This window comes from Ambystoma mexicanum, chromosome 10, assembly GCF_040938575.1.
Source record: "Ambystoma mexicanum isolate Mex_15411 chromosome 10, UKY_AmexF1_1, whole genome shotgun sequence".
Classification (NCBI taxonomy): Eukaryota; Metazoa; Chordata; class Amphibia; order Caudata; family Ambystomatidae; genus Ambystoma; species Ambystoma mexicanum.
In genome coordinates this window covers 528,391,610-528,411,073 of record NC_090932.1, presented here as the reverse complement: position 1 = coordinate 528,411,073, position 19,464 = coordinate 528,391,610, and the positions used below count along the sequence as shown (strand labels likewise).

The following is a 19,464-nucleotide window of genomic DNA, read 5'->3' as shown; positions in this document are numbered from 1 at the left end:
AGAGGAGACTTCGAAGATCCCCTTCTCTGTCTTCCTCTTCCTCTGTTTCGCCAAAAAGAATCCCTTGCCCCACGAAACATAGTTCCCGGGCTGAATGGGAGGAATTCAGGAAAAATATGATGAGCGTCTTCGAGAAAGCAGCCTCGACCCCCTCGAAGACTGCCGAGAGCGATGCTCTGGTCGAAAGACCCGACGGTCATAAACGCCGCGAGTCGCAGTACCCGGCGAAAGAAACCTCTCGGGCGCGTCTCGAACCCTCGAGTAGGACTATGACCTCCAAACCTTCCTCGAAGGTTCCGTCGACGCCGTCGACTAAGGTTCCGTCGAGGTCGATGTCTTCGACGCCGTTGTCGAAGGGACCTTCGACACACGGGTCTGTCGACTCGACGCCGGCCTCGACACCGGCGTCGACGCCGAGAAAAGTCATGGTGACCACACATCCAGTGACGATCCCCAGGCCCTCGACGTCGATATTGTCGAGTAGAATTCCAATTCTGTCGAGGTCCTCGAGGCCTCCACCTCTGTTTTCGACGCCACGCTCGAAGCCTTCGACGTCGACGACATCGACGTTCTCGAGGCCAATAATGACAAGTTCGGCACCCTCTGCCTTGGAAATGGGATTTACTCCCTTTATGAGTTCAGAACAATTGAGAACTATATCCTCAATTTTAGAAGAGGGTGATTTGTCTGAACAAGACACATTTGAGTTACAGGGACCTGTAACCCCAGTTAGAGAGGAATTTTCCTCTGAAGAGCGCAGATTAAAGGATCTTCATGATTCTTTACATGAGGCAAGTGGGTTAGACACTTCCCCTGAGGTGGATTTTGCTAAGCCAGACCCGGGGGAGCATGCTGAAACCCCCTACAGAGCCTTAATGGCCAGAATTACAGAGTTCATGGGGTGGTCTACACCTTCACAATCTTTCCAGCAAGATGACCTCACGGATATTCTTGACAAAGGCCCACAAGAGGATCCAGTGGTGCCCTTTCATAAAGCTGTTCAGAGAAAGATCATGACAAACTGGGAAACCCCAGATGTAATACCAGCAGTAAATAAAAAACTGTCTGCAAAGTACAGGGTATCTTCCACAGACCCAGAGTTCTTGTCTAAACATCCATCCCCAGAAAGTCTGGTGGTACAAGCGGCATCCTCTACCGAAGTCAAGACGGCTTATCCTACAGTCCCACAGGACAGGGACGATAAAAAATATGATGCTATGGCAAAGAAAGTCTTTTCAGCATGTAGCATGGCGTTAAAGTCTGTTAATGCTACTTGCACCCTTGCTAGGTTCAGCCATACACTTTGGGAGTGTGCTTCTACAGCGGCTGACTGCATCCCGGAGGGAGAAGAAAGGGATGTGTTCCTGAATATTATACAGGACGGTAAAGACGCTATGTGCGAATCCCTCCAGACGGGCATTGATTCGGCTGACCGTATCAGCAGAGCAATGGCGGCAAGTACATCAACCAGGAGGTTCGCTTGGTTGAGAAAGTCGGGTTTTGCCCCAGATGTGCAAGCCAGGCTCTTGAACATGCCATTTGATGGCTCTTCTTTGTTCGGGAAAAAGGCGGATGACAGTTTAGAGAAACTGCAAACTTCAAAAGCAGCAGCAAAATCCCTAGGAGCTGCAATCCGTCAGACTCCTTTTCGTCCCACGGGAACCTCTGCGAGGGGCAAGTCCTTTCGCTTCTACTCCGCATTCGGAAGAGGTAGAGGACGACCGGCTCAAAGGGGTCAAAGAAGAACTACCCGAGGTGGACGGGGTAGATATTCTAAAGCCGCAGCAACAGCAGGTGCCTCTTTACCATCGGCATCTGTATCAGCCGCCCCAAAACTACTCTGAGGACTCCCCTCACAGGACACCTGTAGGAGGCAGGTTGACTCAACATCTGACGGTATGGCAGGCTATCACGTCAGATGCTTGGGCATTGGAAACAGTCGCCCAAGGTTACTGCCTGCCTTTCCTACGTATACCTCAGAGTCATCCACCGGGGATTAGCTCTCAGAAAGCTCCAGATCCGCTCCTCTTGCAGGAAATTTTGGACCTGCTAGAGAAAGGTGCCATAGAACCGGTACCTGTAGCGGAGAGGAACAAGGGCTGGTATTCCCCTTACTTTCTCATTCCGAAGAAAGACGGAGGACTGAGACCCATCTTGGACTTGCGAGAATTGAACAAATTCCTCAGGAAAGACAAATTCAAGATGGTCACTCTTTCTCAGATCCTCCAGGCCCTTCAGTTTCAGGACTGGTTGGTATCTCTGGACCTTCAGGACGCTTATTTCCATGTGCCTATCCATCTCAAACACAGGAAATACCTGAGGTTCGCAATTGTCAACTCTCACTATCAATTTCGAGTACTGCCATTTGGGCTGACCTCCGCCCCGAGGGTCTTCACCAAGTTAATGTCGGTAGTGGCTGCAAGTCTAAGGAGGGAAGGGATTCACGTCTACCCCTACCTGGACGATTGGCTGATCAGGGCTGTTTCTCCGGAGCAAGCTCAGATCCAGCTAAATCACGTGTGCTACTCCCTTCACAAACTGGGCTTCTCCCTCAATTTAAAGAAGTCTCAAATGATACCATCGCAGAGACTCCAGTTCATAGGAGCGATCCTGGATACTTCCCTGGGAAAAGCCTCGCCACCAGAGGTGAGGGCTCAAGATATTCTACAGATGGTTACCAAGTTCCAACATGCCCAACGTCTCCCAGCCTTCGACTTTTTGAGGTTGCTAGGCCTCATGGCATCCTGCATTTTCCTTGTGCCAGAGGCTCGCCTGAGAATGAGATCCCTCCAGTGGGCACTGAGGACTCAGTGGTCACAATTCTCAGGGAGAATGACAGATCTTCTTCAGGTTCCCGGCAGGGTGGCTCGAGACCTTCATTGGTGGGCCTGTCAGGAGAACATTCTGAAAGGAGAACAGTTTTGGCAACCCTGGCCGGAGATAACAGTAGTCACGGATGCCTCACTCACGGGGTGGGGAGCCCACGCCAACGACTTGACCATCAGCGGTCGTTGGTCTCCATCGGAGTCCAGACTACACATCAACCTGTTAGAGCTGAGAGCCATCAGACTTGCGTTGAAGGCTTTCCTGCCAGCTGTACAAGGGAAGAACGTCCTGATAATGACGGACAACACAGTGGCCATGCACTACCTCAACAAAAGAGGAGGCGTAGGATCACTACCCCTGTGCAGAGAGGCGATGCAGCTCTGGTTTTGGGCAATCCAAGAAGGAATCTCTCTATCGGCAGTTCACCTAGCCGGAGAGAAGAACTTGACAGCGGACGCTCTGAGCAGGCAGAACACAGTCTCCCACGAGTGGGAGCTAGCTCAGGAAGTCCTTCAAGAGATCTTCGCCCTTTGGGGAACCCCTCAGGTAGATCTGTTCGCCACCAGCCTAAACAGGAAATGCGACCTGTTCTGCTCAAGGGAATTTCCTCCGAGAGGAGCTCTTGGAGACGCGTTCATAGTGGACTGGGAGTTTCCGCTTCTGTACGCGTTCCCACCGGTCCCTGTCATTCCTCAAATGATCAGGAGGTTGAGAAGATTCCGGCGAACCATGATCCTAATTGCCCCGGATTGGGCCAGGAGAACGTGGTACCCGGACCTTCTAGACTTGTCCATCTGCCCTCCAATTCGACTTCCGCTCAGAGAGAACCTACTCTCACAGAAGGGAGGTCAGGTTCTCCATCCAGACATCAAAACCCTCAACCTTCACGCTTGGCTTCTGAACGGCTGAGGTACAAGGATTGGGACCTCCCTGATGATGTTATGGAAGTGTTGCTTTCGGCAAGGAGGCCAGCAACAAAGTCTTTATACCGCTGCCGTTGGAACAGATTTTGCAGCTGGTGTAGAGAACAGAATATCGACCCATTTTCATGTGGTACACCAATGGTTTTGTCCTTCCTACTATATTTGGCAAATTCAGGCCTTCAAGTTGGCACCATTAAGGGCTATCTCGCAGCGCTATCTATCTTTAAGCGTACTGCGGAGGAACCATCCTATTTCAAATTACCATTGGTAATACAGTTTCTAAAGGGGTTAACCAATGTTTATCCCCCAAGATCATTCCAAGTTCCCCTATGGGATTTAAACTTAGTACTAATTTGATGGGTACACCTTTCGAACCTCTCCATTCTTGTTCGTTAAGATTCCTTACCCTTAAGACTGTTTTATTAATAGCACTTACATCTGCTAGAAGGGTGAGCGAATTACAAGCTCTTTCTTGTAAACCCCCTCATACAATCTTTCACAAAGACAAAGTTGTCCTGCAAGTGAAGCCTAATTTCCTCCCAAAGGTAGTTTCTGAATTCCATATCTCTCAGAAGATTACCCTACCATCTTTCTATCCTCCTCCTCACCCGGGGAAAGAGGAAGAGAGGTTACACAGACTAGACCCTAGGAGGGTTTTAAGTTTTTACATTAGTAGACTAGCCAGGATAAGACAGGCAGACCATTTCCAGATGGATCATTCTAGCCATTCTGGAATGTTATAAACTGGCAGGGAAAGAGCCCCCTCAAAACCTTAGGGCTCATTCGACCAGAGGTATTGCAGCTTCATCGGCCCTCAAAAGATGCGTGCCGATTAAAAATATATGTGCGGCCGCTACATGGTCGTCTGTCCATACCTTTACACGTTTTTACAATCTGGATTCCTCCTCTAGTCAAGAGACTAGGTTTGGAAGGGCTGTACTGCATTCTATTCATCGATAGAAGACAGCGTGAAGTCAGTACTCCCTCCTCCGAAATAGAATACTGCTATGGGACCCTATCTAAGATGAGGAATACGTCGGAGGACACAATCCCTTCGAACAACAAGTTACTTCTTACCTTGTAACATTCTTTCGACGGGATGTTCCTCCGACGTATTCCTCATCGACCCTCCCATCCATCCCCGCAGTTCTACTTCGCTTGTTGTTGCAGCTTACGCTCCTTCAGGGTGATTAGTCTAGTCCAGACAGTAATACTGTGGGCTACAAAACGGAACTGAGCAACGGACGCTGCGCGCAGTTATAGGCAGGATGACGTCGAGCGTCGATACGGCGGCTGTCGAAGGACATCGACTCGAGGGACGTCGACGCGCAGCGCCCTCTGGAGAAAAAATTTTCCGAGGCCAGCAGAGCTGGAAGGATATCTAAGATGAGGAATACGTCGGAGGAACATCCCGTCGAAAGAACGTTACAAGATAAGAAGTAACTTGTTCATTTTGAGCGCACATGTGAATTAACACATATGAAAATCTATGAAAAAATCTATATTTTAGGAAAAGCCCAGGTTCAAGGTCTGGTGCATAAACCTTTCTACCTAGCATCCTTCAATGAGAGTTTTCCAGATGCCTAGTTAGTTCCAGTAGTCTTGGATCTGCCTATTCTAGTAGATTCTACCAGGAAAAATAATCCTGATGGCTATATGCCAACGTAGCAGGGGGTAGAGTAGTGTTAATCCACCAAATGTGTTTTAAATCGCATAAACCATGGTATTCAAGAAACCCCAAACAGTAGGTTCATTATTCCCCCTTGCGTAAAATTGACCTTCAGTGGCAATAACATCCATCTTGGAACTGCGTCAGAAAGATTTGTATTTGTGCGCGTTAGCTGCCTTCTTCAGGGCGATTAACCAGCCCCTATAACAGAAAAACCAAGAGAGGAAAAAGAAAAGAAATTATAAATCTAGTGTCCTCTTGGTAAAGTTGTTTCCTTTCTGGACATTTCTAGGCAAATTAGTAAAGAAAAAATCTTTATGCGTCTGAGGAAATATTTTGGGAGTAAAACGATCATTTCAGAGCGGGCTTATTTGGAGTCGGGGTAAAAAACTGTTATTACTACTACCTCTGATATGCTATGGTGAGCGTATTGAATAAATGTCTCGCCACAGCAAACTTGTGGAAAATCTCTTGGTAGGGCAAGCTTCCCGGTCGGGACTCTGTAGTTGACAGGACTGTTCACCAAATCGGAAGTGGGACGACCGCGCTTGCCACAGTTGAACAGCCCATGTTCTGCTAGAACTCAGAGTTGTGTGTCTCTATGGAGAAGCCAGAGAGGTGGCGTTGTATTAAAGCGTGCTATAACCTCCAAATGGGGTGCATGCATAAAAGAAACCATGGCCTGATATCTTCTACACATGTAGACTCCGAAAGTGAATAGGAGCCGTATGGTGTAGAGAAAAAGAATTTGTGTTTTACAGTGTAAATTGGATAATAAATCTGGAAGGGATACCTGAAATAGGAGGGTTCGTCCCTAGAATCCCAATAGACATTAGGACTATGTCAAAGAAAAATATTATTCGAATAAAACAAAGAGATCTCACAAATATTCTGAAGTAGGCAGTACTTTTGGTAACCCCCAATGCAAAGGTTAACCCCTTTATGGAAGGAAGACCAAATGCAATGTCAGCGGGAAGAAGAGTCATTCATGGGGCCAGGCCAGGCCAAAGTCAATTGGGCAAAAGTCTAGGTGAGCTGAAGCAATTCTTGCAGGTAAGTAAATGTCTTGCACAATGTTTTAGAAGTCTTTGTAGAAGAGAAGAAATCAAAGCAGGGCCACAAGCTGATTAGGCTTGTGAGGTAAAGAAGCTGTTAGCAACTCTACAAAAGCAAATAGGACAAGTCTCAACTGAGAACAAGTGAGGTTACACAACAAGAAGTAAGTTCTCTTAGACTTAACAGTACCTTTGGTTAGAAGAAAAACTGTTGTAGCTGCTGTCTATTCCTGTGCAGCTTCTGCAGATTGTGTTCCTGGGCCTCGGTCGTGGGGACAAGAGGGAGGACGTCTGGAGGACTCCTGCACTGCAACAGGACGGTCTGTGACAGAAAAGGACCAACTTCTATTCAGTGGCACTTCGCGGTTTCAGCTCCTCACGTCTCAGCAAATAGCAACACTGCAGACTCTTGGCTGTCGAGATGGGCTTTCCTTGCATCTGGGGTCCAGCACTCTGTTAAGGTGGCTCGGGCTTGGTCAGTCCTGCTTCCTGGGAGTCTGGAGGATCTTCCTGGAGCTCTTGGCCAACTTAAAAGCAACGCACACGATCTGGAGTTCCTCTCCATGGCTCTTCGCTTCCAGCTGCAACTGCAGTGGAAATTCAACCAGCATCGAGAAGATGTCCAAGTGGCTCACTGTGGAGTTGATTGGTCCCACCAACTCAAGGGGAGAAGTCGTCCTTGCAGGGTTTCTCTAGTCGAGGCAAATTCAGAGATTCAGCACAGCAGCAGGGCTTCACCGTGCAAACCAACGGTCCAGGAGTTGCAAGCGTCTCTTCCAAGTTCTATTCCTTCGTCCAGTGGTCGACTCTACCTTCCAAGCCAAAAAGCCTTGCCGTTTATGCAGGTTCCTACCATTCATTCCAGCTAGTCACACAGCAGGGTGGCTGTCCTTGCCGGACAGCCTGCCAGCCAATCAACTTTGGGTGCATTCCTGTAACTAAGGGGATTAAGCACAGGGAGTTTCAGGCACCTCTTTCACTTCCTGCCCCTGCCAGACATACTGGAGCCAGGGGCGGGCTTCACTCGTGAATCCCGTCAAAGGCAAACCGCACAAAAGGACCAAACCTGGTTTGGCGTGCAGAGTAAATCTCAAGAAGGAGCTTTCCACAAAGAAATATTGAAAAAAGAAGACCGGGGCCCTTTTGACAAAAATGGCACCCTTGGGTGCTTTACTGCAGCTGCGAACGCAGCCCACGGTAAAAGCCCACCACAATAGTTAAAAGTAAACCACTGCCACCAGCCATTCATCCAGGAAAGGGTAACAAACATTTTAACTAAGTAACCCTTCCAGCACTCTATTGTAAGATAGTGTGTCTATTGTAAGATAGTGTGTGCTGGGTCTAGAAAGTTACAAATGTAAATGTCAATTTCACTTCACTGCTCTTTGAAACTGTAGTTTATCCAAGAGAAGGTATTTAAACCTTGGGGAAATCTGAACGACTTCCCTGTGCCACTGCACTGAAGGTGCTGTGTGACACAATGTAAAAGATGATGCCTCTGGAGTTTGTCAGACTCCACAACCAAAAGAAACCGTGTACAAATCATACTAAAAATGGCATGAGAGAGTGGGAAAAGGGTCTCGCTCTCTCCAGGTTAAAAATTCAAGTCCTCAAGTGCTGGAGAATCCCGAGACTGTAATGTGCACAAGCTATCACTTTGCCCCGTGCACAAAACGTGGGGAAGGAAGACCCATGCAACTATATCCTGACTTATTATTTGAGAACACTTCTCTCTTTCCTTAAGAAATATCCTACACCCCTTTTTTTATTAGTTGTGAGTCTTGGCAATAGGTTTCTTAGTATATGCCCTTTTTATTGTGACACAATGCCAGGACTGCCTTATTTTTCATTTGATGGTTGACACATGTCCTCATCTTGGAGTTTGGTTTAGATTAGCAGTTTTTCCAACCTCCATTTTCATTGTTCAATCATCAACACCCTTGAACGGTGATCACTTGTGTCTGTCTTACTTGTCACCACAGGTTCCTCACAGAAGGAGATGTAATCTTTTTAAGTGCATGTGAGCTTATTAATTGTCCAGGGGAATTCAGCCATCTGTTCGCTTCTGAGTAATAGACCTGGGGTGAGGGGACACCTAAGGGCAGAGTTGACCAATACTTGGGGTTTCAGTTATTTTCTCAGGTTGAATCCGGAGGCCATGCCTATTAAATTGGTGGTAGTTTAGATTACAGTGAAACAAGGACTCCAGCAAGTATGGGCGGTTGAGATAGTTATCCCTAGTTCAAAGGGAACTTGTTATTACCCCCGCCTCATATCATTGTCTCCTTGCAAACCATGTGCATCACGTCTGGGGTTAGAGATTCCAGGCCAGCTGGAACTTGTAATGAATTATCTTTGTATGTGATTGTCATGACCTACCACGGAAGACTCCAGGAAAGGGGTGTGCTAAGAATATCTAGCTGATGACGGGTAGATAAATGTGACCGATGGGAACGTGGGAATTGGAGAAGATTGGGTTTATTTTGTATAGGCTTGACCAATCATGTGTGGGGGGATGACTTGTAATAAAATACATGGGAGTGTTTTTACTGTTAGAAAAGAATGTTTAAAAAGTGTCAACTTGTGTGGTTCCGGGAGACTCTGGCTAGTTTGACTCTACAGCGTCATCTAGCACGTACAGTAAACCTGCTTTACGGACAAACAAGCACTCTCTCCTTAAGTGGTGGGCCTACTTTGGGTTAAGGTGACCAGAGGTCCACCCGCATACCTGCAATGTTACAGACCTATTTAGTTTTCAGATACGCCACTTAAATTATTGGGGCCATTTTTTTGTAGCAAGGTTAGTGACCTGGGTTGAAGATACAAAATACTGTCCGATTTACAGATAAGGTTTCACAACTCTTTGAGAACCACAGAGCAATTTCTAAATTTGGCCCTGATTGTGGACAAGTACCATACTCTCAGGGAGAAAATCTCTACCTGCTATTTATGGATTTGTCTTTGACATTGGACTGGGTCGATAGAACTTTTCCCTTGAATATCCATCAGAAAGTGGGCATTGACAATTAACTATTGAGTTTGATGGTGCAACAACACACAAATACAAAGGCTTTTGCATATGTGTTTAGGGACTTGGGCTTTCACCCTACTTTACATAGGGTAATCCGGATGTTGACCTCTTGCTCACTGTCCTTGAAGAGGAACAGCTTCACCTCTAGGCTGAAACACGTGTCTGGCTGGGGTTGCTGATGGTACTCTTGTTCAGAGGAGAATGTCCTAGCATTTCGGTGTGGGACCAGACTTATATGCAAATGGATATTTCTTATCTGTGAAAGGTACCGTGAGCTAAAATGTAGTTGTAGACCCTCTTGAGTGGGAACCTATCCAGAGAACAGGTTATTTGGCTGTTTTACCTCTAGTTCGAGGGGCTCCGAGACCTTGTGTATTTACAAAGACTTTTGTCTCCTATTTGACAGTTGGCCCAAGAATCACTCACAAGGACAGTTCAAGGGTTTTTAAATAGTTTTCTTTGTGGGCCCTAAGGCCATCCCTCTTTCTCATTTCCATTGGTACCTCCTCCCTAAACCAGACATACCCCAAATTAGTGCTACCCAATGGTAACCCCTACTGTCTAGTAGCTGGCTTGTTCTAAATATGGTATTCTAAAAGCTGGCTGTCTAAGCTCCCTCTGGGGACTTACTATCATGCCCCGGCTCTATCCGGCTGTTAGTGTTCAATGGGTGGAGAGTTTCAGGATTGTGCCTGGCACTTACTCGGTTTGAATCCGGTTGGGTCAATCACACCCACGCTAATCTCTTTCCGTCTAATCTTACTACATCACCCTTCTGCCTTTCTCCTCACACTAATCTTCTGTTCCTCTCCTAGTCCTCGCCTCCACCCCTTTCTCTCCCAAGTATTGTTGACTGAGGTTTATTTAGTTTCATATCTGGGTGATGTGCCACCAAGACTCAGTACATCGTTGGAAAACATTGTATGAAATTGCTTTTTGCTCCTAGGAGTACCTTTTAGCTTGTGCTCATGAATCCTTTTCTGGATCCTTGAAAATGATATGCAGGGTCATTAAAATGTCCCTTCATTTTCAATAGCATAAATCTAATTTCTCACGCCAAGCCTCACCTTCCTACTCCCCAGATCACGTTTTTTCCGAGTCTAATGGTTCAATCGGGCCTCAAATTATGCTTGCCACTAGCGATTGATGATTGAGTTGCTGAGTAAGAACGGATGAGATGTGTGCATGTGGAGAATATTTGGGGGATCAAGGAGGGGGCTTTTGACTGTTCATACCCGGTTACTTGCTTGCAACTTAAAATGTTCAACTCTAGTTATTTAATAGTTGGAAAACGCCCTATTTTAAGGACTTGCTTCAGCGGTCACGTCTGCTTGGCAAAATTGAAAATAGTTCGCACTGAGGCCTTAACATGCCAGAGGCTAATACAATGCCGGCTGTATTCCTGTTAGTAGAATGCATTTATCTAACTGTGCATTTATCCCTTTGTTTTATGCAGTAGTTGTGGCATGATGCCGAAGCCCAGTCAGCCTCCGCTCTCGCTGTCTGACTGCCTTTGCCCCATATGCAGGGAGATCCTCCTGGAGCCGGTCACCTTGCCTTGCAGCCACACCCTTTGCAGTCCCTGCTTCCAGATGACTGTGGAGAAATCAAGCCTCTGCTGCCCTATGTGCCGCCGTAGGGTCTCCACTTGGGCAAGGCTTCACGCCCGAACAAAGACCCTTGTGGACTTGGAGCTGTGGAAGAGGATACAGAAGGAGTTCCCAGTAGAGTGCCAGAGACGTGCCAATGGGCAGGACTCGGAGGACCTTGAGGAAAGTGAGTTGTAAATATTTTTAAATAGTGGGATAATGTGTGTGGCATCTGAGACAATACATACCCACGGATTTGTTTCCGTCTCACAGCTTTTACATTGTGTTATGTGTTTCATGTTTTACAACGTGAGTATGTCTGTGTTCATGTCCATTTGACCATTTATTCATTATGCCCCTTTCCTTTTCATCTACTGCACTGGACCATTCTTGACTTCAGAACAGGTGCTTGGCACCAGATTGCATATCTTTACACTGCTAAGTATTTGTGACTAAAGCAAAGGGAAGGCATGAAAAAGCCTTGAATAATAATAAGATGACTAGTTGTAACAATTCGCATTAGTAAAGTGAATCTTCAACTTCTATTGGTGCTACAGATTTGGGGAGTGATACAGACCTTCCGCCATCCAAGACTGCAAACTTTGGTCCTGCCTGAAGATGATTACACAGCTTTAAAATGTTGGTAGCTTCTGAGATTCTTTGAGTAAAACAGTGAAGTAAAATTGAGTTGGTTGACAGAGGGCAGTTGATGTTTGCACATTGGAGGCAAGAGGATTGGGTAACAATTTACAAGTGGATTGGCAAGGAACGCTTTCAGCCTTTGCTAGTAGAGGAGGTTGGACAGTGGGTTCTCTCTTCCGCCAGTAGTGGTTGAGTGAAGCAGGTTCTCTTATATTATGGGTATGGACCATGAACTTTCATGGATAAGTGGAGGTGCACAGGGCGCAGATCTCAGTTGCTTGAGAGAAAATGTATTGCAGCGTGGGAGCTGAGCATGTGAAAGATGTCTCGGATTATGCTGCTAGTCATTGATTGGAATAGGTTCCCAAGGCATAATGTTACGATATGATACGTAATTTATAGCGTGCCTGCACACTAGTTTTTCTAGGCGCAACAAGGGAGGGAAAACGGATGGAGGACAAGACAAACGATCTTACTACGCCTTGTGTTATGCGAGAAAGAGAAGTGGAAGGGGGAATGGGAGAGAGGGAGATCGAGAGAGGGAGATCTTTGCATGCGCGGCAACCCTGAATGGCAGATAGACAGTCGGAAATGAGCGAGGAAGGAGAGGAGGCTGAAGGAGAGCAGTGTCCGCATAACACAAACTTCGAGCAGAGGGTATCGATCAGGTGGGTCAAGAGGCCAAGTAGAGGTTGAAGAACCAGTGTGAGAGGATAAATCCCTGGGGAACGCCACAGGTGGAGAGAGAGTTGGAGGAGAGCAAGGAACGAAGTTCGACCTGGGAGGGGCAGTCCAAGGGGAAGGAGAATAAGCGGGGAGATGGTCCAGCTTTTCAAGGAGTTTGTCTATGAAAGGGGTGATGGAGATAGTTTGCCAGACAGGTAGGATTGGAAGAAGGCTTCTTGATGAGGGGGTGCACAAGGCAGTGCTTGAGGAGAGAGGGAAAATTCCCAGTGGCGCAGGAGCAATTGCAGAAATCGGGTAAGGCTGGAGCAAGGGTGTCAATATGGTCCTTGATGGTTCTGGAGGAGCTGGGAAGCACCTGTTTCGACAACACTATCATAGATTGGATTTGTCTAGAAACCACATCAGGTGTTGTCAGAGAGAAAGGGGGAGGAAAGGGAGAGTTGCCCATAGGCGGGTCGAGAGAGGAAAAGGAGATGGAGGACAGGGTGTCCTGAGTTTTAGTGGTGAAGTGAGAGGCCAGTGCTGTACAGAGGGCCTGGAGGGAACAGGAGAAGTAAGACTGCATCAGGATTGGCCAGTTACTTGCAGATTTTAAAGTGTTTGGGCGTGTTGTTAGAGGCAGCATTGACACAGGCTTGAATGTGGGCTTTATTCTTGGACAAGTAGTAATTTGTATTGCCGTTGGAGCAGGCAGCAGGCCTGTTTGTCAGAGGATATGCCCCAAGCCCTCCACTTCCTCTCAGCCACCTTGCACTTTCATTTTCTGTGCGGCCAGGTCAGAGTCATACCAAGAGTTGCACTTGGAGGTAGGTTTCAGCCGAATTCTCATGACTGGGGCAAGGATGTCCAGAATGTTGGAGAAAGAAAGATGCAGATTAGAGAAGGCTGTGTAAGGGTGTGAGTAAGGTGATGGTGTAGGAGGAGCAGAGAAAGTAGTGGCAAAGGCATCCACTGAGACACACGCTTCATGGGCCGAATGACCGCGAAGGTAGGTGGCAGTGCTGGCGTGGGCTGTGCCTGAGGGATGGAGAGTTTCACGTGAGAGGAGAATAGAAAGTGTTTAGTCCAAGAGAGTAATGGTGAGTGGGTTAGAGAGGGAGATGTCAGAAGAGATGACATCCAAATGATGTACGGCAAGTGTGTCTGACCTGAAGGCAGAATGGAGAGGGAGATCGTGAAGCAGAGGTTATGGAAAAGCACAGAGCCGGGATTAGAAGCATGCAAGTGGATGTTGAGGTCTCGGAGGAGGAGACGTTTCAATGCATCCACAAAGAACTGGGTATTTGTTTATATTGGCTAGAACCGCCTTTAGCTATTCAAATGCATTATCGTTATTGTTGGGGTATTTGAGTGCCGACCTAGCTTTGTTAAGCAATGGAGTGCTTTACAATCATAGGGGGGAAGAACATGGTTGGGGAAGCAGACAAACAAGAGTGGGGAAATAACCCTGGAGGGTGGACAATTTGTCAGCAATGGATCTACAAGCAACCAGGGATTAATCAGTGGGGATCTGATTACCCATTGTTAGGTAGGGTGGGGGAGTAGAAGGTGTGTGGACCTTGGTGATGGGGAGGAGCCATATCTTGAAGAGGAGGGTCTTGAACGCCTTCCTGAACTGTAAAGGCAAGGGGGACTTGTCTGTTGATGGGGAGGAGGTTCCCGGGTTTTGGGGCTTAGATGGAGAAGGCCCGTCTTCTGGTTCTTTCCTTCCTGCATTTAAGTTCAAGTCTGCACATGTCCTGGTTGATTGTAGCAACACTGTACACTAAGGAGGTGGGGGGATTAAACTGAGGACCAAAACTCCCCCTAATTTTAGGAACTCCTAAAAAATATAAACTAAAAAATGGTCCACAGTGAAGTAACAAGGTGTCACACGTCCAACCTCATTAATAGGGAGGCAAGGAAAGGAATAAGTAATTCCCACTTAACATAACTTTAGACAAGTACTCGTCATTAATAATAATAAACAGGGAAAAGTAGAGAAGAAAATATAAGTTTATAAATTTTATTAACCTTCAATGGTAAAAAGCATCATAAAAATGCCAACATGGCATCATACATTATTAAATACAAAAATTAGCATAATCCTTAAAAAAAAAAAAAAAATTTTTTAAGTACAAAATGAACTAAAAAGCAAGAAAAACAACCATATCGCATCAGTGGCAGTGTAAGTACACCGGGAGACAGAGAAGTGCGTGTAAACCTAACAACCGCACAATCCAGGAGTACAGAAAGCACAAAAGGTCTAAATCAATATGTTGCTAAAAGGCCTAACCACGGTGATAAGATTTAGAAAAAAGAAAATATATAACATACAGCTGAAGTAACTAATGACTACCACACAACTACTCTCCCATTTAACCCGACATGTTTCATTCCTCACTCATTTCATACACACACAGTCAGGGGAAATTCATCAGGGGTATATACTTAAAAAGCACGATGTGTCTCGGTTGGTCGTTTTATGCAACAGAGCTGTGGTTAACGCTCCGCAACCTTGATGGTTCAGGGTGGACGATTGATGTATCACACTTATTAAGCCACATTCTGCATATTGGAAATTGCGTAAAAAACTGGCTTCAGTGACAACACCTGGATCCATGCACTTTACAAATAAACTGTAAAAGTTGGTCCGTTACAAAACATTTAGTTTCTTGAGGTTGAAATGGAATTCAAACTGTCCTCCCGTAAGGAATGGACGCGTGGCACCTATGAGAAAAACAAGGGGAGAAAGACCAATTAATATAGTCTCTCATTCTTTAAGACTGTTGAGTTACAAAGTCAGTAGAGCCAATAATTGCTCAAACCTTGTCGCATTACAGGACTGGTCAACCAGGAACAAGGCTACCTAAATTTAAGCATACATCACCCCTTGTTGTTGGGGAGGCACAGGAAGCAAGGGCCTCTCTAAAGGTGACCAGTTAATAGTAGACACGCATGTCATTGATATATGTTAAAACGTGCACTACAGAACTTCATTAAGCTTACCTTGCATTTGTTTATAAAGGACTACAACCGACAGCAATGTGGGGTGAAAATCTGTGCAAATTCAAAAGTCCTCTATCACCTCTCTAGGGAAAGGAGGAGGAGAAAAAGAAAAGAGAAAGAGAAGGAAAAAAGAGAGAAGGAGAGACGCCATTATTAGCATAGTATCAAAAAATGATACTCAACAGAAGAATAATATGTTCAATAGATCACTACGCCCTACCTTAGATTAAAAGGCGTTGTAAGTCACTCTACTGCGCTTATACAAATGGCTCAACAGTTGCCATATTGTACCATCCCATCAGGTATGTCTGCGTAGGTGAAGGAAAAAATATATATAGATGTAAATATATAAATATATCAAGAATATAACTCGTTCCGTCAGACTGTGAATGTGTGTCAATTGAACATTAACAGACTGTCAGCTATAACACATCAGAGTCCCTGCGTCCTAGATTCGGAAGCGCATTGAGTCACGGACTCAAAAACAACACTAAAAGACGGCTGCAGGATCAAATTAACTGCGGTCTTAATCGGCAGAGAGAGAAAAAAAAAAAAAAAAACACATACATTCTCATGGTTGTGAGTTCAGGAAACCCACCGCACATGGCGTCTTTACTGCGGGCATCGGGAGCCTATATCAGTGAGTTAACAATACGTCGTCGGCTGCCTCTACATTAGAGGGAAGTATGCAATCTACTACCCTCCCCCGTTTGCGTTGGTTAGCACAACAAAGCGCACAACATGCAACTAATGTGGGTATCAGACTCACCGCAACCACGGCTTACCGTTGAGAGGTCAAACATCAAGACAGCATGATTAATCAGCTGCTGGTGTGACTTCTAGTAAAATGCAGCCCGATTAGATCTGGGTCTCGTCGTCGCGTCGTGTTAGTCGGTAACTGGCCGGCAAGAGGTCAGTACTCAGCTATTTATATTAGGAAAAGGCGTGTCAATCATTGATTTACGTGCCTCGTATAATTACAAGACAGCTGTAGTCGCTGTCGTTCACACGGACGACTCAATTTCGAGGAATGATGGAACTTGTAGTCCAGGTTCACACTTAATGTTAAAATTTAGTTCTACCAGCTGGCGAGTAGTCGCTGAGGCAGTTTTAAACAGATGAAGACCGTAAACCTCATGTTCTCACTGTGGTTCCAAAGAATATAATCGGTTTAAATGAATAAGAACCTGATCGTCATCCTGCCTCAGGATTGCCATAACTAACGGCGTCTGCACAATATTGCCTTCATATAGACTCTGCCCTGCTGCATGAAGCCCGCAGAAAAGAAGGACTATACTCCCTGACGACTCCACAGCCATGCAACCCTCAGAGAGGAACACGACCCCAAATATGGTAAAGAGCATCAAAAGGGGGTCATAAGGTTTTCATATTTGACCACTATTATTTTAGAAATCTGCAGAAGGATTATTTTAAAAATGTTTTTGTGAATGTATTGGAAAATGTAAATATGTTGAAAAAAGGAGGAGGCCGCAGAGAAAATCAACGGGGAGAGCCCAAGGAAAGAGGAGAGAGAGGGATAAAACCATTGGTCCAAAGTCATTACTAAGGATCTTCAACATACCCCGCGGTGGACTTATACACGCAGTTGATTATGCGTCGAACATTTAATCGTCGTATAGAGGCGAAATACATCATGACGAATTAAGTGAGCCAATCAAGTCTATCATTAAGGCCAGTTACTGAGCTGTTTGTAAGGAAAATCATACGTTGTTCTCTCTGTAATAATCTTACTTTGTCACGGTTGCTGTCTCCAGAGGGGGTGATTTTCCAAATAACGCTCCACCGTAGGTCTTCTATTGTGTGTAGAGACTCTACCCAATGGTCTACCAATGGGGCATTCTGGGTCCTGTTCCTAATACAGCTCTTATGTTCACTTATTCTTATTTTGATTTTGCGCTCTGTTTTACCGATATAAAGTCGATTACACGGGCACCAAATTGCATAAATGAGCATCATAGAGTTGCAGTTACTAAAAAGTGTTAGCCGCCATGGGGTCTTAAGGCCCAGATTGACTTCTGTACTTCTCGAAGTGGAAGTACAACATGTACAATGACCGCAGGGTAGGGTGGGGGAGTAGAAGGTGTGTGGACCTTGGTGATGGGGAGGAGCCATATCTTGAAGAGGAGGGTCTTGAACGCCTTCCTGAACTGTAAAGGCAAGGGGGACTTGTCTGTTGATGGGGAGGAGGTTCCCGGGTTTTGGGGCTTAGATGGAGAAGGCCCGTCTTCTGGTTCTTTCCTTCCTGCATTTAAGTTCAAGTCTGCACATGTCCTGGTTGATTGTAGGCCTCCAGAGATGCAAGTTTCTCAGTGATGTGGCTTGGGGACTTCAGGGTGACAGCTTTGTAGATGATGCCACAGGATTGGAAGGTGATGCCGGCCTGCAGCAGGAGCCAGTGCAGTTTGAGGCAATCTGGTCCAATTTGAGCCATGATGCTCCACGCTGGACCCGTCTTAGCAGTGCCAGGGTAGTCACTGGAAGGCCTTCCAAAAGGGCACTGCCACCATACAGGTGGGAGAGGACCCAGACTTGGACAGCAGATCTGAAGTTGTCTTCTGAGATAAAAGGTGTCATTTTCTGCAAGGGAGAAAGTTGGTAACAAGCTGTTTCTATGTTCCTTGCTATGTACTGTTTGAAGGAGAGGTGCCTGTCTGTTGAATCCAAGGGACTTGACGCATGTGGGCAGCTGGGGTGTGAAGCCCTCGAGGTGCATAGCAGAGCGCCAGGTTTGGATGTCCATGTGTTTTTTCTTTTGTGGATCAGCAGTAGGAATTCAGTCTTGGAGGGGTTGAGTTTCAGGTAAGCACTGGACATCCATACGAAGATTGAATATCACAGGCGAGAGGATGGATCCTTGCAGGACTCCACAGGTATTGGGTTTAGTTGGTGATCTGGGGGAATTCATTTGTGTAAAAATAGTGACTTTTGGCAAGGTATGATTTGAACCAGCTGAGAATGTTCATGCTTATCCCCATATGGCAATGAAGATTTTCTTCGAGTGTCTAGTGATCTACTGTGTCAAATGCTGCTGAGAGGTCCAGGAGAACCAGGAGGTAAGGATGGCCACAGTCGAGGATTCTAATTGCAGCGCCGGTCACTTTGAGTTTTTGTGCTGCATTTGGGTTAGAAGCCAGATAGGTATGACTGAAGGAGGTTGTTGGCTTTGATGTGTTGTTGTTGTGTGGCTGTTGCTTTCTCAATTCTTACCTTGGAATGCAAAATTGGTGATGGGGTGGTCGTTGCTGAGGTTGTCTGGATTCAGTGTTGGTTTCTTGAGAAGTGGAAGGATTTGTCTGGTCTTGAAGGTCTTGAGAAGATGCTTTGAGTTAGGTAGCGGTTTATTGTTGTCGGTTAAGAGAGGAGTGCTTCATTCTAAATGGTCTTGAGTACAGAGGCAGGGAGGATGTTGCCCGCATATATGATGTGTCCTTGAATGATGCTTCAGTGGCAGTGAGGGCTTTCACAGTGAGCACCTTGAAAATTGTCCATGTAGTTGCGGTTTTGCAAGATGTTATGTGTAGTATGCTGTCAGTTGTAGCCTTGGTGTCTGTGTTGGGGGATTATGCTGTACTTTAAGTTCCGTCCCCTTTCGTACATACTTTTGGGACATTCCGTCCTCTGGGATGGGCCAGGAGCTTTTTGTTGCAGCATACAAACATGTTCTGTCTTATTTTAATGTCGAAGGCCCGAGGGCTTGCGTGGCCCCCAGGCTCTGCCTCCCCAAGCCCCGCCTCCGCCCCTCGTTCCTCAGTCCTCTTCTCTGCACGGTAAGGCCGGACACGTAAGCACCACCGGGTACTTTTTTCTTCCCACCATTTTTTCTTCTGTCACAATTTCTTTACCTTGGTCTCTGGTTTTGCAGTCCTTTTCCTCTGCTTATGCTGGGACTAAAGGGATTCAACCCTGCGCGTTGTATAAACAGTTATTTGGTGTCAGATCCTCACACGTGCTGCTTGGCGTGCCTCGGCCAGGAATCACAGGTGGGACGTGTGCTTCGCCTGTGACGAACTTTCAGCACAGGCTCTTGCTCATA

The 19,464-nt window shown here is 46.3% G+C and overlaps 1 protein-coding gene across 2 annotated transcripts in view; it reads left to right on the top strand.

The window, feature by feature from the left end:
• The window catches only part of RNF168 (ring finger protein 168), a 246,835-nt gene that overhangs the window by 60,164 nt on the left and 167,207 nt on the right, over positions 1-19,464 (top strand). Inside the window, exon 2 of one of the 2 annotated variants that reach the window (XM_069618095.1) lies at positions 10,961-11,280. In XM_069618095.1, the coding sequence (XP_069474196.1) occupies positions 10,971-11,280 (310 nt within the window). In that variant the 5' untranslated portion in view covers positions 10,961-10,970. The remainder of the gene's footprint in view (positions 1-10,960; positions 11,281-19,464) is intronic. The other variant, XM_069618094.1, reaches the window with a different exon arrangement.